Genomic DNA, 27,197 nt, shown 5'->3' with positions numbered 1-27,197 from the left:
GCGAGACAAGGCCATTCCATGGGATGTTACGGTACATGGTGAGGCCACGTCTTATTTCCATAGAATGTTTTGGTGAACTCGTGTCAAGACCAGGTCGTTTCTGTAGAATGTGGTAAACTTGCGGCGAGACAAGGCCATTCCATGGGATGTTACGGTACATGGTGAGGCCACGTCTTATTTCCATAGAATGTTTTGGTGAACTCGTGTCAAGACCAGGTCGTTTCTGTAGAATGTGGTAAACTTGCGGCGAGACAAGGCCATTCCATGGGATGTTACGGTACATGGTGAGGCCACGTCTTATTTCCATAGAATGTTTTGGTGAACTCGTGTCAAGACCAGGTCATTTCTGTAGAATGTGGTAAACTTGCGGCGAGACAAGGCCACTTTCATGGGATGTTACGGTACATGGTGAGGCCACGCCATCTAAATAAAATGTGAGATACTCTTTGTAGCGTCAGGTTATGCCCGAGGACTGCTCTGGTGTACTTAAAAGTCAGACAGGTTATTTCTGTAAATTTTTTTAGTAATGAGGTTTTATTGTCTTCACGGTTCTGGTAAGAGCGTGTTATTCATGTTTTCTTCTTTTGGCAAGTTCAAAGAAATCTCGAACATCCTTTGTAACAAATTTAAGCTACTGGCTAAAGTGTTTTATATCTTTCTCGGCAAAACAAAGCAGCACAGGAAATAATTAGAGAACTAATTACAAAGTTTACAGTATTTCATATTACACAAAATTTAAAAACTTAAGTAGTTGGTAACGGTGTTTTGTGTAGAGCAAGATGAAAGTCAAATCATCAAATGAACCGAGAAAAAAAGAAACTACATTTTCCTTAAAACTAACTGTATTTCATGTAACCGGAGTGTGTGCACTGGTTCCAAGGGTTGTTAATATTTGATCTCCTTGCTTTATAATTTATCACATCAGTTGCTTTTCCACTACTATAACAGTTCTAGCATACTTTTATAGACGTCAACAACGAAAACTAAATTAGATTTTTAAAAAGTTAAGTTTGTTTTTTCCCCCTTAACGAATGGAATAATTTACGTATTATAAATTATTTTTGTGTGTTGGCGAAAATTCTTTCGGACCACGGTTTTATTTATAAAATATGTAAAAGTATTTTGTGTGCGTTCAATTATTTTATCTACAAGTACCGCATACTTTTCCTGTTCGCTAAATCAATCTCCACTTTAACAATAGTCTGCCCTCTGGGTAAACAAAATATATTTTTGCTCTTTTTGTTTATCGTGTAACAGGAACTTTTGTAAATAACATTTCTTTGAGAGAGAGACAGTTATTTTTAATAAATTTAATCTATAAAGCGGTATGTGGTGAAAATGTATTTGAGAATATTCGCCTCAGCCCTTAAAACAACGCCTTATTTTACTGACTATAACTTTTATTCTGAAATAAATATTACAAGAAAAATTAAAATTGCTCTCATTATGGAAAATTATTAAGTAAACATGGTTACAAGATACAGTTATCCACACCTCAAACCTGAAACGGGAAAGGTCCGATTTCTCAACAGATCGAAATGAATTATTAATGGTTGGGCTTCAACCAGGAAATACTCGGCATCTGGTGCAGAAAATAATGGTTGAGCCCATGGTTTTATCTGTCCAAAGTTTGTTCTTAAACATTTTTTTTATTCCATGCAGTTGACCCAAACATGAGAAAATACAAGAACGAGTTTCTGTATACATTCCTCAAGCCACAAAGGTTGTTATACATTGAAAGTTAAAAACTAAAGAAAAAATGACCTTAAAAATGATCAGTTTATAACCAAACAAAAAAAAAAACAATGATAATTCATGACTGTGATCTAATTTCATATGTTTGAGAAAAAATTTACAATTCTATTAATACTGTTCTTGCTCAATCATGAGGTTACTAAATATCACCAATAACAAACTAATCAAACTCTAATTTTTATCTGTCCAATAATCTATTACAATATGACACGTTCATACACAAATATTTAATGATTAAAAAGTAGAAATACAACAAATATTGCCTTGCTCATCACAAGTCGAAATAACTTTAACTCTCGAAATAAATTTACATTTACACACATAACTAGGTTTTTGATGTAATTATTAGCAATTTTTTTCATTGGTTAATATACTGTACATTAAAACTTTGCTTGTTCCAGACATTTACCCAAAGCTACATAAGGGCTATCTGAACAAGCCATCCCTAATTTTGAACTGATGATAGACGGAAGGCAGCTAATAAACAACACTCAATGCAAACTCTTAGGCTATTCTAGTCAAGTGATGCAAATTTGACTGTTTCACTAAAAGTGTATCCACAGCCCCAAAGTACAGAGTGCAATTTCATGGCCACAGGGTGCAAACCATGAATGCTCAGATTCACAGTCTAGCAAGCTAACCATTAGGCCACACAAAGTTACACTGAAAGAAACTAATATATGAATGGTTAACTTTTAAACGTCTTCATCATGCTATATTCGTTCCCAGTAACAACCCCGTGCTTTATTAAGTGATTAATACTGAAAGTACGTCATGCAATTTTAGTCAGTAATAACACTAAAAAACACATACATGGTACTGGAAGATAACCAAATAATTATAAAATAAAATATAGTCTTTAACGTGTAACTATGCCCATAAGCTGAGTAATCCACTTACATCAAATAAAATGTGATACATTTCAAACCAGACACCCTCATATATCTGTTACAACCTAAAGGTAAGTACACACTTGACTGACAGTAAAATCAAATACTTTTTACAAAATCTCTGACGGTAAAAAAAGGGTAAATATATTTTTACATAGCTTATTATTTTTCCAAATGACAGTTTTCAACAGTAAATAATATTAATAATCACTAAAGATAATCTAATTTTAAAATCTGTAAACTTACGCTCGAAGCAGAAAACTGTAGTTAAAGTGTCCTAATTCATTAGACACCTATCTTCAGAAAAATAGGAATTCAGGAAAATTTCTAAAATTACTGTTCAGTTTGACTCACATATTATTCAAACATTTTTATGGCAGCAAATTTGACAGTTGAACTAATTAGTAAATGCTATATTGCCACTGTTAAAGTCCTTAATATAACAGAAACTTAACATATGCAGTCACAATCGCAAGAATACAATATCAATATTGTATCCAAGACCACATGTAGTAAAGCATAAAAATATCTATCTATCAATAAACAGACATATTTCATTCATTACTGAGTTTGAGGGATAAAACTTTCTAGAGCAATTCTATCCAAATCAGATGTAAAAATAATTATTTCAAACTCTTCACAAAACAAGCAAACAAATCCTAAATGCAGTTTTTTTCACTTTTACTTTCTAATTTCTTTTATAGAATAAAATAATTTTGATTCAACCATTATGCAATGGACAAAATCGAAAGTTTACACAAAAAATTGCAAAATGTTACATACTACCAAAATTTACATTAGCTGTAGAAATTCATGGATTCACCATATTTCTTCAGCTAACACAAACAAATGATTGTGAAACTTTTAAATGTACAAAATAAAATTTAAAACAGCTAACAAACATTTAACACAACTTTCAACTGGTTGGGCTTTATCCCAATTCAAACAACCATACAGATACTTAAAGTTTCAAACAATACAACCGTGATAATTCAGATTGTAGATATTTGTTGTGACTATGAAGCCTACTTTATAAACAATGCAAGTCTGGTGCTACATTAAAAAATTATCCATTATCAGACATCTAAATAAAAATAACTTTAAAACATAATAAATCTACAAATACTAAACAAATAAAATAATTTGTAAAGACAGAAAAAATCAAGTTGTATGTAGTTTCTACATTTTATGTTTGGAGATCTAATAGTTAAGAAAACTTGGTAAATAATTTTGTTTTCAATTTTTATATGGAAAAATTTTCAAACGTTTTGTTTTTGACTAGTATTTTGTACAAATAAAACAAACAATAAAACAACCAAAACAGACATTTAACTGAGTTAGAAAAAGAAATATATAACAACCAAACCATAAACTGATGTACTGTAGAACCATAAATTTTAGAACATCAGTATTAGAATGTGAAGTTTGAATATAAACAATGCATATATCTATTAGTGTGAAATAGACTAGAATAAATTAATAAAACCTAAACTGACTAACATTTTATAAGCATGATTAGAACATACTAATATGTACACGTCTTAGACTGAATTTTGATATAACACTTCCTATTAACATGACACAGCTACTGACAGTTTTATTTGGTTAACCTCAATTTGTCCTAATGGGAATGAATTTCACACAGATATAATTCTTCACTATAAAATTAATATGTATTAAAGAGGTGTTTTTAAAGTAGGTACTTCACATAAAATGTTATTTATAGATCCAGTTTTCCCTTGTGAGTTACCCATGCAGCGATATCTCTGAGAACACGGAAATGTAAACTGAACGATGCCTTTGAAGGCATTTTAAATAGCATTGGTTCGAAACCAGTTTAGCAACATTATCTTCACATGATAAAAACAAATGATTAAAAATTATGCTTAATGATGAAAAAAAGATAATCAAATATGTAAATGTTTCATGAAACAATTCGTATATTTAAAGAGCTTTTGTCTGTTAATATGAGTGAAGTTTATTAGCCATGTCTGGTAGGACTACACTTGTAATACATGCATTTAAGATAAAAACACATTCTGTAACGAGAAATAAATAGATAAAAATTTCTAGAAAAATTTGTAAAGAATATTAAAAACAGTTTCCAGTAAGTCAGCTTTCACAGTTTCTCAAGTTACAGAACATGAAATATGATTTTCTCTTCACCCCAAAAAAACAAACAAACAAGACTCGTAGCACAAGTCTTTAAACCAGAAAGTAAAAAAAAACATTAACAAAATAAAAAGTGTGAACATTTTCAGTTGTTTTTTCGTTTAAATATACGCAACGGAAGAGCAGAAAATAAACACAGTGTAGACTCTAGAAACAAAGATTAGTTGAAGCGTATATTCCTGAAATGATTTTTATCCACATAATAAAGACAAAATTAATAACTTATCTTCCTCTTAAAAATTTGGTTATACATAAGCTTGGAATATTCCGTCACTGGTGTGTCGAGAACACGACACACGAAACGGATCTATCTTCTCATACTTAACACACGACTTAAGTGTTATTATTTCAACTTTTATGGTCTAGTAAAAAAAAATCTTTACATACATTTCTTTAATTCTTCAATAAAAACATGCCTAACACTAAGCCTAATATGCTCTATCCTGGCACATCCTGAAAAAGTAGGTAATTCTTGGTTTGCAACTAGTTGGTCATTGCTCTTAAGCCCATATCTGTAAAACACAAATAATATAACATGTAGGAACAAATTTCACAGTTAGTATTTTTTATCAAGAACAATACTTACATTAACTAATACACATGTTGTTCATGTTAAAGTGAATTTCTTGCAAGTAACCTTAGCAGATTTCTATCTACTTGGTTTGTATTACTAATTAACTTACTGAGCGGTACGTCTAACTAACTTACTGAGCGGTACGTCTAACTAACTTATGGAGCGGTACGTCTAACTAACTTACGGAGCGGTACGTCTAACTAACTTACGGAGCGGTACGTCTAACTAACTTACAGAGCGGTACGTCTAACTAACTTACGGAGCGTTACGTCTAACTAACTTACGGAGCGGTACGTCTAACTAACTTACGGAGTGGCACGTCTAACTAACTTACTGAGCGGCACGTCTAACTAACTTACTGAGCGGCACGTCTAACTAACTTATGGAGCGGCACGTCTAATTAACTTACGGAGCGGTACGTCTAATTAACTTACGGAGCGGTACGTCTAACTAACTTACGGAGCGGTACGTCTAACTAACTTATGGAGCGGTACATCTAATTAACTTATGGAATGGTACGTCTAATTAACTTATGGAATGGTACATCTAATTAACTTACAGAGCGGTACGTCTTATTTTATATGCATTAAAATTGTGCAACAACAACAAAAAATTATACATATGACATTTAACTTGAGTCATACCATTTTTAACTTATTCAGATTACTCAGGTATGTGATATGCATATATATTTATCAAATGTTTGCACATCTGCAATATATATATACATACACATACATCAAACATTTGTACGTGTGTGTGTACATATCAAAGTGCGATACAGTAATTTGGATAAGTGTATGTAACAATCAAAACACCACTTTTATACATTTTAAACACAAGTACAAAATAACATACTTAGTGATAAATATAATTGCTGGTTAGTGAAAAAGTTAAGTAAAAAACAACCTATTTTTTTTCTAACTCATGTCTCAATGTTTAGTTGCAGTAGGGATATAAAACTGCCTAGTGTTCAGATATATAAAACAAAAAACATATATTCATTCATTTTTCAAATTGATACACAATTTGGCATTGTCATACTCACCCTGAGCGTAAAGTCCCAGCTACCTGTAGACAAGGCAGTGCCATCTGGTGACACCTTTAGGCAAGTCACCCTATTTTCATGTCCATAAAGGATTGTCAGCCTCACACACTTCAGTGTATCCCAGACGTTCACAGTGTAGTCGTTGTAGCCAGCAAATAAAAACCTCCCTTCAATAAATGCAGTATATGTCGATATACACATGTAAGTTAAGAATTACGAGTTTCACTGTTTCTACATCTCAGCAACTTTTAAATAAAACTTTTAGTTTTTTACATACAAAAGCTCATCTTATAATGCAGTATGTATATTGGTAAATAGCAAAGTGTAGTATATAGTCTCCATTCTACAAAAACACACTTACCACTAATAGAGAAGTCTACAGAATTGACACCAAAGATGATGCTTTGCTTGGAATAAACAGCAACTTCCCTATCGGCTCTCAGATCAAACAGTCGACACTGTATCATAAATACAAACTACATAACTGACTATAAGTAACTCTCTTATGCTCTTAAATATAGATCATGTAAACATACAGTTTTTATGACAAGAAGAACAAAAGGTCATATTAACGTCATGAAAATGTTACCACTGAGGTATCTGTACATCACAAACTTCTGGCTTTGATAAGCAAATTTAGAAATCTGATGTAATGTTTGATAAACTAGCTCTTCATAGGGATACATTCAAACATATCCAACTCAGTAAAACTCCCTTATTCCTGATAACATCGGATTTACTTATATAACGGATCTACGTGAAATAGCTTCCAGTGTATGTTACTCCTGCCAAATCACCAAATAAGTGGATGAAAATTGTGTGTAACGGCATTTCAAGAACACTGTGAGTCATTGTTAGTGAGGCCCAGGATCACAAGATGTGAAATCTGAATAGAAGGAAATACATTTACGATACTATTAACCATGAAGAAGGATGTGATTCAGATCATTAGTTCTGGTAAGATGTAACACTATAAATATTCCACACTTATGGATCATACTTCACTATATTAGACTTTCTATACTGTAAGACTTGGGACCTTGGTATGCAGCTGTACTGATACATATTTAATACATAAAGTATTTTTCTGGTCTGATCAGTTCAAATCACAACTATATAACTTTCTTCCTACACAAGCACATATGTGTCCTCCTCCAGAGAGCTGTTATGGGCAGATACTGTACACACGACATTTTCTTCTTAGTATAATGAACACGACATGATTGTCAGTATTTATATCATGAATCATCTATTGAAGGACACTGTAAAAAAACTTCATGAAAACTTTAAACTTCGGGTATTCAAGATCCAGACATTAGAAAAAAAAATTCTGGAATGTATAACAACCATTTCTTTTTAATAACAGAGCAAAATTTTAAATAAAACAACTCTTCACAACAAAACATGACCTTCACTGGAACTGTATGCGAGAGTTTCGTTATAAAATAAATAGAAACACTACAGTTTGCATCAGTAAAACTTATGAAAATGTTGAGCTCTTTACGTTGAATCATTTTGATACGAGTTGCACAAAACTAGAGCACAACCTGAACACATTTCCTGTGCAATACTTCCCAGAAAGAAAAACAAAAAACCTTTTTAAAAAAATATTCAACATCACATCACCATAGGGAAAAAGCATATTCCTTCCAAAGTATAATGGTTTTACATTTCAGATCTATAATAAAATATTAAGGAACCTTTCTGTTTATTGTGTATTGCAAAAAAATGTGGCAAAGAGTTAGTTACCATCTCGTCAAGGTGTGAAAAAGTGTTCACCTTTCTGTCCTGAACAAGTGAAATTTGACAAAGGACCAGCGACAGTCAGTTTCTACTTGTCCCCATCTTCTGATTCAACAAGTTAACAAATACTTTATAAGAAATTATGGATTAGCCTGTTAACCACCAATTTTGCCATTTGTGAAAAAATATAAAATATGCCATATAAAATTAAGGATATTGGTTTGATTGTGGGGAAAAATTAAATAAATATTTAGATATACATAAGACAGATTTGCTATAAGACTAGAAATACTGATCAAGGAAACAGCATTAACCAATCACAGCTTGGAGATGCCGATCAACGAAACAACATAAATACCTTCTTCCCTTTGTATTAAAGAGCTTTAAAGGAGGTGCCTGTCAGTAACCTCACAGCAGATGGTTCAATAAATACCTTCTTCCCTTTGTATTAAAGAGCTTTAAAGAAGGTACCTGTCAGTAACTTCCCAGCAGATGGTTCAATAAATACCTTCTTCCCTTTGTATTAAAGAGCTTTAAAGAAGGTGCCTGTCAGTAACTTCACAGCAGATGGTTCAATAAAAACCTTCTTCCCTTTGTATTAAAGAGTTTTAAAGGAGGTGCCTGTCAGTAACTTCACAGCAGATGGTTCAATAAAAACCTTCTTCCCTTTGTATTAAAGAGTTTTAAAGGAGGTGCCTGTCAGTAACTTCCCAGCAGATGGTTCAATAAAAACCTTCTTCCCTTTGTATTAAAGAGTTTTAAAGGAGGTGCCTGTCAGTAACTTCCCAGCAGATGGTTCAATAAAAACCTTCTTCCCTTTGTATTAAAGAGTTTTAAAGGAGGTGCCTGTCAGTAACTTCCCAGCAGATGGTTCAATAAAAACCTGGCTAAACTCAGTGAAAACATTTAGGCATGTGGATAAAATAAGCATTAATATAGGAAAAGCTGCCATGGCTAGTTAGCCACTATCAGTTCGAAACATGAATTAGCTTAATTGCTACATATCTGTATCAATTACAGTGATTCACAGTATAAAACTGAATAGTGACTTAATTGTTTCATTAACTTATCAATAATGCATTGTTTATTGAAAAGGTGGAATTATAGTAATACTGTTGTACCGTTTTAACCAACCACAGCTGTTTTGTTTCAAGTTTCAACAGTTCTAAATTCAGCACAACACATTCTTCTAAAACTTATTGCACATGCTAAAACAAATCAACATGTCACAAAAAGTTTAAAAGACCATTAAAATAAATCTAGCTTAGAACACTGTTATGGGTCTAACGAAATTAGAGGTACCTACGTGTCAATCATCCCCTAGGAGTAGTGGATCCCAAATTATCATTTTTTTTGTACTCTGCTTGTAATTGTTTAGAAATTGATTTCAATTATTGAAGCATTTAACTCTACACTTAAAAAGTTAGAAATAAAAATCTAAAACACAGAAACATTTTATCTTCAAAGCCGAACTCTCAACCTGAAAACTTTAAATTTCAAGGTTTCATAAAAAACAAAAAGAACCAAATTTAATCCAATAACAATTATTACTTTAAATTACTTTAAATCCTATAAATAATAAAATTAGGTTGAAGAATAATTCTTAAAATAAATCAGTGTCTATTTAACATTAAATCACAACAGGTCATTGCTTCTCTGTATCATAATAACTAAAATCTGAAAACACTTCTTTTTCCCACTGCCCAAACTGTTAAATCCCACCTTTAAACTTAAATAATGTTAAATGCTAAAGTCTAGTACACACAATTATATTTCTTAACTATTGAAAGTACTTAGTTTTGTTCTGGTTATTAGGGTGATACATACTAGATAACTATGTCAACATGTGTATTATGAACCTATTTTGACACAGACGAACAATCAAAATTATTTTAATTTCTCAGAAATATAAAAACACTTCTTTTCTGTGTGCTTGTTTACTAGCTTATCTCATTAAAAAGATCCACACATGCACGTGGATAAGTAATAATACTCAGGTGCATACCCTCAGGGTTCACTTAGTATTTTTGTAATATAAGGAACCATTTTCTATGTAACAACAATTTAAATGGTCTTCAAACCAGATTTACTCTTTCATGGTTATACTTTGCAACCTCAAATAATGTTGCTTTTTTATGCCTGTAAATATTAACAAATTTCTTTTTGCTAGAAATTGCTTTATTAAAGAACACTGACAAACAAAATCAATTTTTTTACATACAGTGGCATCATCTGATCCTGTGGCTATGGCATCTCCACTTGGATAAAACTTCACTGTGTTAATATCTGATTCATGACCTTCAAAAGACTGTACACACTGACCAGTTCTCATGTCCCATACAAGAGCCTGGCGATCACAACCCTGATGGTAAAAAAGGAATACATTTTTAGCCACCATAAGCCTTATGAAATAAAAACAAGTATGTTTTTAAGGAGATCAGTTTTGCAATTTTTATTAATATATGATACTTATATGTGTGTGTGCACGTATTTCTTATAGCATGTTTCTTTTGATGGAATGATGTGTGGCACATTTAAACTTCAAATAAAAACAAACTACTATTAACTTCTGATAGGAACAAACTGCCTATACAGCTTCTGTACATAACTAAACATTAAACAAGTAATTAATATAGCTAATTCCTCAGAGCTTTAAAATGCATAGATGCAGTAATAAAACAAAAACATAAGAAGATTAAAATGTACTGATTCATCAACTGGATATCTTTGTGGTTAGTGATATCTTTTGTTGTAATCCAATTAGCATCTCGCAAGTTTAAGCAACCTTAGTAATTTGGTTTATTTCTAAGTCCATATACTACACTAACAATACAAAATAATCATAATAATGAATAATACACAACAAAACAATACCAAAGAAAGTAACATAAATATATTATACATATTAAATATATTAATAAATACTGTTAGTTAAATTAACATTAAAGAAAGAAAAATAACTTGAAAAGACATAGGTATTTACTTGTGTAACATTTCACATACACTTCACTAACAACAACAAATGATCGATGAAATCTTACTAAATGGTTCAGATGGTGTAACATTTCACATACACTTCACTAACAACAACAAAAGATCAATGAAATCATACTAAATGGTTCAGACAGTGTAACATTTCACATACACTTCACTAACAACAACAAATGATCAATGAAATCGTACTAAATGGTTCAGATGGTGTAACATTTCACATACACTTCACTAACAACAACAAATGATCAATGAAATCTTACTAAATGGTTCAGACAGTGTAACATTTCACATACACTTCACTAACAACAACAAATGATCAATGAAATCGTACTAAATGGTTCAGACAGTGCAACATTTCACATACACTTCACTAAAAACAACAAATGATCGATGAAATCTTATTAAATGGTTCAGACAGTGTAACATTTCACATACACTTCACTAACAACAACAAATGATCAATGAAATCGTACTAAATGGTTCAGATGGTGTAACATTTCACATACACTTCACTAACAACAACAAATGATCGATGAAATCTTACTAAATGGTTCAGACAGTGTAACATTTCACATACACTTCACTAACAACAACAAATGATCGATGAAATCTTACTAAATGGTTCAGATGGTGTAACATTTCACATACACTTCACTAACAACAACAAATGATCAATGAAATCTTACTAAATGGTTCAGACAGTGTAACATTTCACATACACTTCACTAACAACAACAAATGATCGATGAAATCTTACTAAATGGTTCAGACAGTGTAACCTTACACCAGCACTTAACATTATTCAATTTTATTTTCTTTGTTTACTTATTTCAAAGAGAGAAGTTAACAAGAACAATAGGAGTTATAATTCCTTCTAAATAACGAGATGTACACTTCTTTCAACTTTCTGAAAATATTTCATTACTGCTTTGGTACTTTTTGTCTAACCTCACTATTATATATAGCTACCATTCCATATGCTAACTTACTGAAGAAAATTCATAATATTAAATCTTATGCTTGCTGATCTAGTCCACTGACAGAAATCTGAATTGTCTATCATATGCTTAACTCATGAGAAAAAAAAAATACCATTACCACCAACTTTTTAATAAAAATAAAGCAATATCTCAGCTTCACAATATCTGCTACATTCATTGTTAATGAAGCCTTTCACCACAAAAAGCAACTAAAAATTAAAAACTCACTGCAGAAACGAAGGTATTTCCCGTTTCGGATGGAGACAGGTCTAGACTCATCACGTCACCTCCATGACCATGGAAACTCTGCAGAAGCTGAGCACACTCAACGTCCCACAGAGCACATGTGCTATCTCCGCTTCCTGTGAGAATCTGAAAATACAGCAGTTTGTTTCAGTAATTCAGAAAGTCTCATAAATGCTTTTAAAATCTGGGTCGACTATTTGCACCCAGCTGCATCAAACAGTGTCTGAAGAGATATAGTATATTAATGAAAGAAAATGCATCATATAAATATGAATCAAATCACTCAATGACATTCTTCTTGTATGCCCTTAGCAAAACACAAAAACATGACATCCTCATGACCCAATGCCACTGTTACAGTTTCACTACACCACAACCTACTTTCTAACTCCAAGAACAAACTATCTCAGATGTAAATTCCTCAGTGTGTGCAATTCTTTTAATTTCATTGGACAACAATTCTTGAGAATGTCCTTGTATATTTTCATGAGACAGACCTCTTCATTAAGATTCCTCCTTCTAGCATCTCACACAAAATCTGAAGGTCTGGAACAGGACTTCACTCTGGTTCTCAGAACTAACCTATACCAACTCTATAATAAATGAGTATTTTTTATCAATTGGATAACAGAAGGTTTGGAAAAGAGATTTCTTCTGATTCCAGTATTAACCAATCTCTTCACAGAAAATCTGGAAAATAATGCCATTTCTAATTTCAATTACAAACTGAAATTGTAAGTTAGGAATGCTAATCTCACAATTATACATCCTTTCTCAACTGCACTTGCAACATCCAAGAAATGTCTTCATAATAGAAACTAAAAATCATGTTAAAACTCTTATTCCTCATGACCTAGTCAATAGGTCACACTTGATGTGTTTATTATGGTTACCAATAAACAAATTGTAGTTCAACAAGTTTGCATCTTTACTGATAAGTCTTCTAGTCAGTGCAAGCATAAAATGATGTCGACCATATCTCAGAGGTTTAATAATGTCTCAGAGGTTCAATGATGTCCATATCTCAGAGGTTTAATAATGTTGACCATATCTCAGAGGTTTAATTATGTTGACCATATCTCAGAGGTTTAAAATGTCGACCATATCTCAGAGGTTTAACTTAAAGATATGATAAAAATAACAGGCCAGTGTTTCTGCATATACAACTAAATGTAAATAAATTTGCTATACAAAAGAAAAGAAAAGAAAATTTGGTATCATAGTAACAGTGTCAAACAATACCAAACTACTGCATATGTGCTAACCACAGATGGAAATTAGAATATTTACAAATTATTGTGTTTTGCTCATTAATTAACCCAAAGCAAATCTCCCTCCAAATTCTTTCACACCTTTCACATAAAAACCTCAGGAACTTTTATCCAACTGTCTCCATAATCAATTGAGTTTTTTTTATCCCAAATAGAGAATTTCTAAGAAATTCACCAGTGATTATTTACTAGCTAAAATGCCAAAAGAGATATCACAATTACCATGTCACTCGAATCATTTCAACTAATTCTATAATACCTCTTAATAATACAAATTCCACGCTTCCTGCGAATCTGGTTCTAAACTTTAGGTAAAAACTTACTAACATCAAACATGCCAGAATTTACAAAAATTAATGCTAAACTAGACTCAGAAAAATATAATGTCTACACAACATGCCAAAATATCAGTGACTAGAACATGTCTCCACAACATGCCAAAATATCAGAATGACTAGAACATGTTCCAACAACATGCCAAAATATCAGAATGACTTGAATAAATCTTCATGACATGCCAAAATATCAGAGTGACTAGAACATGTCTCCACAACATGCCAAAATATCAGAATGACTAGAACATGTCTCCACAACATGCCAAAATATCAGAATGACTAGAACATGTCTCCACAACATGCCAAAATATCAGAGTGACTAGAACATGTCTCCACAACATGCCAAAACATCAGACTAACTAGAACGTCTGCACAACATGCCAAAATATTAGAATGACTAGAACACATCTCCATGACCTGCCAAAATATCAGAATGACTAGAAGATTGTTTCAACACTTGTCCAAATTTCAGAGTGAAAAATTTAAAAAAAAGAAGTCTTTCCTATTTATATAACCAACTTGTGGACCAAAAAACTGAAATTAATAAATCATGAATCTGTATTCTATAATTGATCAAAACAAACAGTCCTAAAAGCAAAAAAATCTTCTTTCTTCCAGCTACCTTTAAGTACTGGTTCAATCCAACATAATTTTAACTTACACAATGAGACTTAAATCTCTTCAGTTTTCTTGTGTCTACATTACATTACTGTCTGACCCTACGAAATTTTGTGGTAGCAATTGAAAACATCATCTCCAAAATTTCACAAGTCGGTAGAGTGGTGTGCTATCTAAAAAGTGTGTGTGTATATTGGTCTAATGAAAATTCACTTTCACTTTTCCCTTGACAAACATCTATTTGTTTTAAAATAATAAGTAACTGAGGGCAATCAACCATTATACAAATATGTGATTTATTAATTTGTTTTTATTTGTTCACCTCTGTTCTTTAAACTTTAGTTATTTACTAATACATATTCCATCTCATGTCTTATCCTAAAACCAAACACATGTGATGAAAATTACATGTCAAAGCAAAAAATAAACCTGGCCTCAGTACATTTACACATGAAAAATTAATACATATTCTTACTTGTTGGTCTGAATTAGGAAATAGACAGCAGGACATATAACTTGTGTGAGTTCCTATTGCTTTCTTTTTACTGGACACGTCTTCCTCGAAGCTCAGTGGGTACACTGTTACCTTATTGTCGAGACCTCTGTACATCACAAAAATACAAAACAAATATGTAAAGTTTAGATGTTTACCCTACAAACTTTACATCTTTTGAAACAAAAGATTATTCTTGTACAGTTGTAGTGAATAAGAACTTAGAGAAATTATATATATTTTTATCGGACTATGTCAGTAATTACCACAGAGAAATGTTACATCATTACTCAACATACTGATCTCATCAGATAGTCAAGGCCACATTTTTGGCACAAGTGAAGGAAAGATGGCTTACAACTAGCTTGTACCAGTAAGAAAATAAAACAGTAAAATATTAAACAAACAGCTTTAAAACAAATGAAAATATAAATTAAACTCACCCACAAGCTACCATATTTCCTGATGGAGCATACGCACATGCCATAACCCATGTTGTTGGCATTGTTACTGCATGTTCCTATAACGGCAAGAATATGTATATAATACACCTCTCAACATCATAAGATTCAAGAAAAATGAACTTGTATTTTACTTGTATAATGACTACATTGCAAAAGGCATAAAAACATCTTACAAGAAGCTAGCTAGATAAGCATTGTGTCTGGTTTAGGTCTGATTCTCAACAAGGTTTCATACAGCAGATTATATATAGCATTTTAAGATACAACGATTTCTAAACTTGCCAAAAAATACTAATATTTCCATTTCATCAGTTAAATTATTACTTAAACCTAATTTTTGTAACTACACTGCACAATGTTTTTGCTTCTTGAACACTGTTGGGTGTTCCTCAGATTTTTGGCAGACAATTACAAAAATCACATCCAAATTTGCCTGTCATGTACCGTTTCATCAAAATCGTCAGTTTCACCAGGACATTGCTACAATGGAAAAATGATATCAGGGCAACTGGAATCCGTCAATGCTTGCTGACTACTGTTGGACACTGCAACGTGATGCACTGAACATTCAATACAAAGGAAAATCAGAAGCAAAACACTTAGAATTATGTTGAACTTAGTAGCGTATTAGAAACACAAACGCAATTAAATACGTTATTGGCGGTAGACAGTTAACTGTCTATTTCTCAGAATTCCTACGTGATGAAGCAAAACCAAAACTATATTTGTGCATACCCACCAGGTACCTGTCACAATCAGCAAAAACGTTTCAAAACAAATTGTGCAGTGCTATGTACTAATGTATAAAAAAAAAAAAACTTCCCATTTTAATTTGGTGATACTATTAACAAAATGCTTGAAATGCCTAGTGTAATAAATAAATTTAATTGTACTCTGAATAAAACAAATGGATAATTCCAAACATCATGCTTAAAAATATTATTTGGAAGCTTGGTTCTCACTAATGTCTATTGAGCTGTATTTCTTCAAACTAACACTGGAGTCCTCATCTTGAAAAATTCTTTTCCATTCCAGATTAGTACCAGACAAACTGTGAAATTTGCTAACTGATTAATCAGAGGTTTCATTAACTGACTATTCTCACAAGACATGGATAGTTGAAATGATCAAAAATAGTAATGATGAAAAACACAAATTCTGATAACTTTATTTCCAAGAGGCTTGATGTTGATTTATTAACGTGAATTAATAAACATTAGTGGGAATTCACAATTATGACATTTTAGTTCCTTGGATTGTTGAAATAGTAAACAGTAATGAATCAGAAAACATTTTTGACTGGTTGATTGTTATCATGACACTAACCAATTTAATTGCAACTTTGATTAACTGGTTATTTTATATAAAACTAATCAAAGTAACTAATTCTCATCTGCCATTTATTACATCCTTTAACCGATTTAATTATCTAGCTTTGGTTGGTTGAGTGTTTTATGGCACAAAGCAACTAGGCTATTTACACCAAACATCTGGTATAAAGTTAAAGTAAAATTAGTAAAATTCATAAAAGGAAATTAAGGTAAAACAAAACAAAGTTTAAAAAAACCAAATAGCATAAAACCAATGTTTACATCTAGTCTGCAACAGTAAGAGAAAAACTACAGTAATACAAGTTGTAAAGGACTTTGTAGCATAATTGTAATTATCATAACTCACCAGTAAGACTAACAGGCAAGTTTAAAAGCCACCATCAGTCATCTGAAATTGGCCTTTCCAGTCCTGGTTCCTAGTCATTTGACATTATGACCATTTTTAGAAAGTAATAAAAGTTTTAAAAGACTTGTAGCAAAATTTTAATTTTAACTTGCCAGGATGACTAATGGGTAGTTCAAACAGTAGCGTTAGTCACCTGAAGTTGGCCTTTCCACTCCTGGTTTTGAGTTATTTGATGTTACAAATTTCAAATCGAACTAGATGTACCTTGATTATTAAAATCACATTTAAAAGGTCTAATGTATAAATTAAAAAACTTAAATGGCATTAAAAAAATTAATGGCCTTTAAAAAAACTTAAAACATTTCCAAGGTGGACAGTGTCACCATCACCAATAACACTGTCTAACATTACGGATAAAACTTGGGACAGAACATATTGAAAAGCAAGACAGTAAAATGTGGTTTATTGTGACCTGAGTGTTACACAGATGACACATTGGTGCATCAGTCTCAGATAAAAAAAAATGATGAATTAAAAAACTGTGACGATAGCAAGATGGCCAAAGTCCAATAGAAGGTTTTGGAAAAGCTTGTTTTCATGTTGCTTACTCCAAGTCGACTGCCAACTGGCACAGAGCTGAGCCACGAATACAGGACCATAGTCCATGTATGGAACAAGCACAGCAGTGATAGTGCCAGAGCAGATAGGTTTAGCTGCAGTGTTGGTAAGCTCGTTCCCGCAAATACCAAAGTGGCCCAATAGTAAGAAAAACAGGATAAAAGTACATGTTAAAGAGAAATGGCACAATCGGTTTCAAATATCATGAAGAACAGGGTGTGAACTAACATGAAGTAATTTCATGGCTAGTAGAGAACTAAGCGAGTCAGTACAAATAGTGCAATTTGAGTACTACTTAGCTTCTATGTGATCCAGGGTAAGATAAATGGCATTCAGTTCAGCAGTAAACACAGAAGGGGATTCTGTGCACAACCACCTAACCACAACAAACCATGGGAGTTCCCACACAGTCACCTGATTTCGAACCATCTGTATAAATAGGAATGAAAGGATGGTTCAAAAGATGTTCAGCAAATAACAGACAGTATTTCCAATCAGGAGTGTCTGTTTTTCTCAGATGACTTAAAGAAAAGTCAAATTTGGGGACTGTAATAAGCCATGGTGGGATGGGCTGACCAGTGAATACAGCAATATTATTCAAGGACAGACTCAATTCATCCAACTGCTCCTGGATAAGAAGGCCAAAAGGAGCAAACCAGATCATCTGTTCTGAAAAAGTATGGCCCACTGAGGAGGAAAAACACAACCCCAGGTGGTGCTTTGGTAAGGAATGAAGTTTCCAAGCATTTAGTAAAGACAGTTTCAAACAGCAGAGGTGCATAGAAGGTTCATGAGACTCTATGTATAAGCTCTGAACTGGAGAAGTGTGGAAAGCCCCAGTGCAGAGCCGAAGTCCCTGATAATGAATGGGGTCCAGCATCTTTAAAGCTGAGATCTTGGCAGAGCCATAGATCTGTAATCCATAATCAGGTTTTGATCAAATAAGAGCACAATATATCTTTTGCAGTAATATGGAGTTGTTCATTGATGGCATTAATCTTTATATTGAAAAGTGTGATAACACAAAACACTGCCATGAGGAGCTCCAAGTTCCAAAAGAAAAGAACGGGAAAGTGTTGAACCCACACAAACTTGGAATTGCCTGTATATTAAACAAATCTAACAAAAATGGACAAATGACCACATAACCCATATATATAGAGCTCTTGCAAAACACCATACCTCCATGTTGTATTATAATCCTTCTCAATATCTTACAGAGACAACTCATCAAAGCAGTTTGGCAATAGTTTGAAGGAATCTTGGGATCCTTCACCAGCTTAGAGATAGGTAAGACAATAGCCTGGCACCAGGCATCAAGAAAAACATTCTTCTGCCAGATCCAGTTGAAAACAATCAGAAGAATAGCAAGAGAAGTAGGAGATAGATGGTGCAGCATTTCATAGTGTATATCACCAGGACCAACCAATGTACTGCCAGACTGATGAAGGGCTAGTTTGAGTTCCACCAGTGTAAAGGGACAATTATAGTCATAGAGACAATCAGCTTGAAGGGAAAGAGGTGATCACTCTGCCCCTGTCTTGATGGCTAAGAAGGTGGAGGATGAAGCAGATGTGTTAGACACCCGTTAAAAGCTTTCACCTAAAGTATTGGCAATGCTCCGAGTATCAGCTACTTCCTGGCCATCAGAGAGCAAGATAGAGAGGGGGACAGAATTATATTGCCCACTGATCTTTTGAATCTTGTCCCATGTGACTTTGAAACTGGTGGTAGAAGATATCCTGATTGTAAACTTAATCCAAGATTCCTTCTGACTTTGATGTCTTCCTCACCGAGCATGTGAATGGGCCTGCTGGAAAGGAATGGGGTGATAGAGTGTGGGATAACTACGAAAAGTATCCCAGGTCCGTTTATGAGCATCCGTGCCATGTGGCAGGCAGAATTCCACCACAGGCGAGGGTATAATGAAAAATGTATCAAGGTTTTTGGAATACACTGAGCAGCTGCCTGTATAATATACAGTCAGTTACTGCTGCCACACAGTCATCTATTGATGGCTTATAGACAATGGCAGGATCAAGTTCTGCAAGAGCTGTGAAAGAGGGCCAGTTTGCTTGATCCAGCTTCCACCGAGGTACACGGGTCAGGTGGCATTGACCACAGGCAGTTTCTCTCAAAATTATAGAAAAATTATCTCTGCCACGTAGATTATTGTCAACCCTCCATAATATGTAAAAAAAAAGCAAACTGAGAGGTCAGTAGCAGTAAACGACTGACTAGGTGCATGAAAATAAGTATGAAAACCAGTACTGAAGAGAGAAAGGAGTGAACCCTCCCATCAATATCAGACTTCCTCAGAGGGGATTATGTCCATTAAAATCCCCCAGAATTAAAAGGGAGACAGTAACTGTTCAATGAGAGCATCAAGGTGTGATTGATCATAGGTCTCTCCAGGCAACAGGTAGAGAGAACAAACAGTGATGGTATGATCCAAGGAAACATGGATGGCTACAGCCTCCAAGGGGCGTCGAGTGACAAAGCCAGGGTGGGCACATGCTGATCAACCAATGGTGCCATACCTTCATGTAATTACCCATTACACAGCCTGTCATTTCTGTACAAAGAAAATTGCTGAAAGGTGACTATATAAGCAGATTTCAGAAATGTTTCCTGTGAGGAAAGACACAGGAAACAATCAGTGTTTTGATGTCATCCAGATTAGAACGTAAACTTCAACAGTTCCATTATATCGAGGTGACCATTTTTTTTATTTATGTGTAAGTGAATTGGGTGAAGAACCCTTCTGTTTACGACCACATCTCTTTTCTTTACTGTCTTTATTCAAGGGAGGTAGGTCTATCGACATCCATGGATCCTGCCCTTGCTCAACTGGGCAGGTCTTTGCTGTTGGAAGAGGATTCCAGCGACTGAAAACATGTACAAATGATCATGAGGACATTGATCCATTTTTGCAAGTTGAGATACGCCTCACTGCAGAAACTGTATTACAAGTTTATGAGAGAGGGGAGGCATACTCTTGCCCCATCTAGAAAATGAGAATCATTTACTCATTAAGAATATGTATCCAAATTTTTATCCAACACTATTTCTTGTCCCTCCCTAGAAATATTCCTACTGACACCCACGAATTACATACCAATCCTGAATAAAAGTACAGTATCTTTAACAGAATATTTGACAATGAATAAAAAAATTAATAAATATTACCTTGAATTTGTCAGTAATGAGCATGATAATTTATAGTTCACATTGAAAAGATAAATTACCTTATTTGTAGTAAAGGCATCCCAGATAATCATTTTTCCATCCTGAAAGAATTCATAAGAAAATGTACTATGTTGTAAACTTAGGTGAAATTTATTGAAACAAATGGTTACATGGTATACAAAATAGTCCTTAAATATATATAACTTATACCATTCACCAAAATAAAAGGTAATTTATTTTTAAAAGAGCAATATTTGTACAAATGTGAATTGATAACAATGCTACATATCCAGAAAAAATAATATAGAAGCTACTTCAATCTAATACCATACATTTAAACTATGTTGTATATCATAATGTCAAAATATATCTATGCTATTAGTGAAACAATAAATAGGGTAGGTTTACAGCTATACAAAATACATCTTGTACTCCTAAGCGAGTTAAAAGTTGTAGACTATCACTCATGAGAAATACATAACTATGGACTAATCCAGTATTTGAAAATGAAGGTTCCATTTTAAATACATAGAGTTGAAAAACAGGTCTATAGGTACTGAAGCTTATACAATTTTTCTTAGTTAGTACGTAATAATCACAGTGTTTATAATAAAGGCGCATTTTAAAACCTTGAAATTTTATAATCTAACTATACATTATTCACATAAAAGAGGTTTTAAAACAAATTTAGAGACTGAATTACAGTTGATGTTACAAAACCGTAATTCTTAACTGAATCAATACATAATTTTCAAGAAATGATTGGTAATTAACATAAACTCTTTTATAATGTTGATTTTATTCATTTTAACAACTGCTTAAAAAACACAACCTTTAATCATAAACTGGCCTTTTATTTTATAACTGTCACTTTTACAACCTGGTTTATGTGTATTTTTAACAAATGCCAAAATAAAGTAAGCATACATCTTCAGGTAAATGATATAACCTACCTGTGACGAACTAACTATATGTCTCTTATCCAATGACCAATCAGAGCAAAGAACTTTTCCTTGGTGCCCTTTCAACACTCGACGAGGTTTGATGTTCAAAGTAGGCAAAGGATCTAGTCTTTCAGCAACTGTAGACACTAACAAAATTTCATGGAGATGTGAAACATATTAAACTTTGGTAACAAGAACATAATTGAGTTTTGTTCCTAGATTTGTTGCTCAGCTCAATAAAGAGCAAATATATACTGATCTACTAAGATAGAAATTTTAACATGCAAAAATAATAAAAAAATTTTAAAACTATGGAAAACAATGAAAATATAAAAATAACTAAAAATTGTGTAGTTTCATTCTGACTTCTTTATTTGAAGAATGAAAATTCCACAAATTTCGAAATATATGTTGAATCAGAAAATGTACATTTTTAATTGTTTTGTCTTGGGGACTATTTTACAAATAACTCAAACTGTTTCCTTTTTAATTTATATTTTCAACAATTGCAAATGAAAACAATTTATACAATATTGAACTGATTCTACATAACCAATAACTTAAGATATTTTAAGACACATTCATAATGGGTTACTCATAACATATTAATCATTGAATCAAAATTAATAACTTTTGGGTAATGTACACACGAAACATTAATAAATAACACACAAAATAAAGGTAATAATTTTTATTGAACAAATCAGTTTTGGTACTTTTGATTTCATTACAGACATTAAATATTGTAACTGCCTAGAATGTAATTCAACTAATAAATAACTTAAACTATTTGTCAATCATCATTACAGATAACATGTATTATAATGTGCTTGAAGTTATCAAAACTAGTGAAAAACCACAACTTTTGACATAACTGTTTCAATATGATGATGCTCAAGAAATTGTATGCCCATAAAAATGTGTCAGACATATTAAATAACTATATATATTTAATGTCTACAAAACTGAAAACTCTCGAGAAGTTTTATTACCCTAAAAATGTGTCACATATCATATAGTTGTTTCAATATAACACTGAAGACTCTCAAAAAGTTTTATTACCCTAAAAATGTGTCACATATCATAGTTGTTTCAATATAACACTGAAGACTCTCAAAAAGTTTTATTACCCTAAAAATGTGTCACATATCATATAGTTGTTTCAATATAACACTGAAGACTCTCGAAAAGTTTTATTACCCTAAAAATGTGTCACATATCATATAGTTGTTTCAATATAACACTGAAGACTCTCGAGAAGTTTTATTACCCTAAATATGTGTCACATATCATATAGTTGTTTCAATATAACACTGAAGACTCTTGAGAAGTTTTATTACCCTAAATATGTGTCACATATCATATAGTTGTTTCAATATAACACTGAAGACTCTCGAGAAGTTTTATTACCCTAAAATTGTTTCAGATATATCAAATAACTGTTTAATGTAACACTGAAGAGTCTCAAGAATTTGATGTATCAGACACAGCAAATTATGCATGTACAAGTAAAATATTTTATTAATTATATATGTATGAGTATAATATTTTAACTGTCAAAAAAATAAAAATTACAAAGAACATAGAAGATACAACACAAAAAATATGTAATTTAAAACCATTATGCAAAGATTTGACCCAAGTTACCCATTCTTATACTATCTAGATACATCACTAAATATATTTGGAATAAATCTAACCACTTCACAAAAGATGGGGAAGACAACCCTGGCCAATACAAGATAACTCAATACAATACAACTCCTCCATCACTTCTAGTCCTTCTGTATTTTAAGAGGAAAAATCCCACTCTTTAAACTTTTCCTCACAGCTTATATTTTGCAAACCTTTATTAATTTAGCAGCTCATTTCTACAGTGTGTTCAGTATGTTTACATCCATGATGTAGTAAAAACCAAAGTTACACTAAACACTCTTAAAGAAGTTGTCACATTATACCCTCAAATTCAAAATTTCTACAAACAGACCAAAGGATTATAAGCTGTTTTGCTAAAACAAATTATCTATCAATGAATAAAACTAAATTTTTCTCTTAACAATGTTCATGTTTCTTTACAAAAACAGACTTTTCTAAAATTCTGTAACAATGGAGTAACATTTTGTAATTCGCAGTATCAAAAGATAGATTTTTTCTACGAATTTACCCAATAACTTTTGAATTAAAAGAAATACTCTCATCAGAAACAGTCTTTCCATCAGTTTGTAGTATAACAAAGTATGATCCATAAATTCTGAAATAATGTTATACAAACAATGACATTCATAGTGATAAATCACACTGGTTATATTTATATATACATACATTTTGTTTCCAATAAGAAAAATCACAGTTTATCACCATGCTGTTTACTACTAATTAATATTAATATAAAAACAAATAATGAAACTCAGAAGAAAACATTTTTCAAAATATGTGAAACAAAAAAAGTGAACGTATGCAACTGAATGCAATATTTCTCCCTCAACTCAACTTGTCTAATAACGTCCTCAAACTACTGTAAATTTTAATAAAAAATGCTATTCAAGCATATAGAGTGAGTGTACACTACACAATATACATTTCAGCACAGTATCAAGTGAAACATTTTTGAGAACAAGATGTAATGGTTTGTTTGTTTGCTTTTGAATTTTGTGCAAAGAGCTATCTGCGCTAACCATCCCTAATTTAGAAGTGTAAGACTGAAGGGAAGGCAGTTAGTCATATCACCCACTGACTCTTGGGCTACTCTTTAACCAATGAATAATGGGATTGAACACCTGAACCCACATGGCCATGCCAGGCCAGATGTAATGAAACATACTGAATTGTAGTTTATATGCAAAAACGGCTCGTTTGGGTTGAGAAAATATTTTACATAGAAGAGCGAACAACGTTTCGACCTTCTTCAGTCATCGTCAGGTTCATATCACTGATTATTATTTCATCACGGCGACTGTACGAGAAGTGTAAGTTTTTGTGTTTTTCTCAGTGTATTTGTACTTACCTGTTACCGTGAACCTGACGATGACCAAAGAAGGTCGAAACGTTGTTCGCTCTTCTATGTAAAATATTTTCTCAACCCAAACGAGTCGTTTTTGCATATAAATTTCTCAACAAGTGGGTTTCTGGACATCACTGATACTGAATTGTAATATTACAGTAAATTGGACAGTTGGTTTCTGTGTAGAGATTTATTCACAATAAAAAATTTACAAGTAATTTCTGGCTAAATAAAGCCTATATTTTTGACATTGCATATACAATGTCAAAACTGTGCAAGTCACAACTGTTAATAATAATCCCTTGTAATGTCTACATATAAAGATAACATCTCTAATTAAAAGGGCTACCTAGTACATAAAGTTTTGTTTTCTTTTCTTTATCCTTTGGCTCCTGTAAAAATCAAAGGAAAGTATAAATTACAAATTTGTTTGCTTTGGTTTATGTGGGGAGGGAGGGGGTCACAAAGTATCTTTGCCACAAGTTCATGCAAAATGCCAATAAACAGGTTGGTAAGATTAAACCTTAACTGAGCTATATATTTTGAACTTTGACCACCATAAACTTGCAACAAAAGCATGAAAGCATAATCTGTCTGTTTCAGTATCTCGAGTTGTCAGAAGGTATCATTGCACAGTCATATCTGGATTAAGCAAAACATAAAAGAACTGCAGCCCTAACTTTTCCAAATACATATAGCATTGACTCCTTTATAATTTCAAAAAAACAACATAAATCTCATATCTGTCTGCTTTAGTCTGTAGTCTTTTTTCACCCATTTAAAATCAAACAAAAGATACAAAATCTACCGGCTAAACGATGTAGTTAAACTATCTTTTGGTCAAGTCTCATTTTGATTGATGGCAATACAAAGAAACTGTTGGCCAAAACAAACTTTTGTAATGTTTGACCTTTAACCCCACAAGATCAGAACAAGAATAGAAATAACAAAAAGGTGTCTGGACATACCAAAATAAGGAGCATGTTTTCCAAGCTCATAATTAATGTTCTATGATAAACCAGATCAGCTGTTGTAAAAATAATTATCCAATAAAATTAAAAAATATATCTTCTAAAAATTTATTTAAAATTTAAGTATTTTAATGGTTAAACATAAATGAACACTTAAAATGAAATATGAAGAAATTTAGAAAAAGACATTAAGAAAAGTAATTTTGACTTTGTATATAAACTGATCCTACCATATCTCAGATTTAGCAGTGAGAAATGGCATTCTGTGTCAGTCAACTTTAGTCATATGTGATGTGAATTACTGATCTGTGACCTAGTACATAGCTAGTAATAAACTACATAATTAATTCCACATAGAGGGGACTATCTGACAAATAATTAAAACATATATTAAGAAACTCCTCAAAGAAAAAGGAAAATAATTTAGATTCTTTTGAGAATTTCTCTTTGATCCTTTGTTATCATTAAAAATTATATACAAAGGTATAACGTTTTAAATTTTTGCTTATGTCACTCTTCCAATTAGCAATAAACTGCATCATAACATGTCAGAGGAAAAAGTTGTAGTCCTTCATAACTACTTCTGCAAGATAAAGAAAACATACAAACTTCCTTTATCACACTAACATGTTAATTGTACCTTATGGAACATAACACGGTCCACAAAAGTTAGAACTGCTTTTCATTAAATTTTCTGTGAAAGTTCTACCTTCTGACCCAATAACTGTGTTCCTTGAGAACAGTTATCACTGAAAGTAACGTTCATACCAAACACATAAAACTAAAATCCAAACTAGTCAAACTTTTATCTTGACTTCAAGTAACAAAAAGTTATAAATACAGAACCAAAGTGAAAAACATTGCTATGAACACATAGGCGGCTAATGGTTACTGCTTATATCATTAAGTTTTATATTTAACTTATAATTATTTATCAAAACTAAATAAAGATAATTACGTTTATAATTATAATTTTAATCAGTATACTATAGTATATTGAAGAACAAATGACAGCTTTGCCTACTATTACGTCACGTAATTTGGTTACAAACTTACATGCCACATCATTAAGTTTCTGTCGCTCTTCTTCTAATCGTGTTTTCAATTTCTCAACTTCTTTACTCAAAGATTCTATTGACTCTACAGGGTTGTCGATCTTCAACCCACCACCATCAGACGCCATTTTACAGTAACAAGAGGTTTATAAGATGCTT

General features: G+C 32.4%; 1 protein-coding gene across 1 annotated transcript; it reads right to left on the bottom strand.

Moving 5' to 3' along the window:
- Positions 1–1,382: 1,382 nt before the first annotated feature.
- On the bottom strand, positions 1,383–27,197 carry LOC143222424 (guanine nucleotide-binding protein subunit beta-5-like). The gene is made up of 10 exons (XM_076448926.1): positions 27,040–27,197; positions 22,021–22,157; positions 21,127–21,168; positions 15,563–15,639; positions 15,102–15,228; positions 12,385–12,528; positions 10,404–10,544; positions 6,801–6,897; positions 6,440–6,606; positions 1,383–5,329 (listed from the first exon to the last, which is right to left on the bottom strand). The coding sequence occupies exons 1-10, from the start codon at positions 27,164–27,166 to the stop codon at positions 5,318–5,320; spliced, it is 1,071 nt and encodes a 356-aa protein (XP_076305041.1). The 5' UTR covers positions 27,167–27,197; the 3' UTR covers positions 1,383–5,317.

This window comes from Tachypleus tridentatus, chromosome 8 (assembly GCF_004210375.1).
Source record: "Tachypleus tridentatus isolate NWPU-2018 chromosome 8, ASM421037v1, whole genome shotgun sequence".
In the NCBI taxonomy this organism is placed as follows: Eukaryota; Metazoa; Arthropoda; class Merostomata; order Xiphosura; family Limulidae; genus Tachypleus; species Tachypleus tridentatus.
Note: the sequence above shows the minus strand (reverse complement) of the source record. Positions and strands in the feature narration are given on the sequence as shown.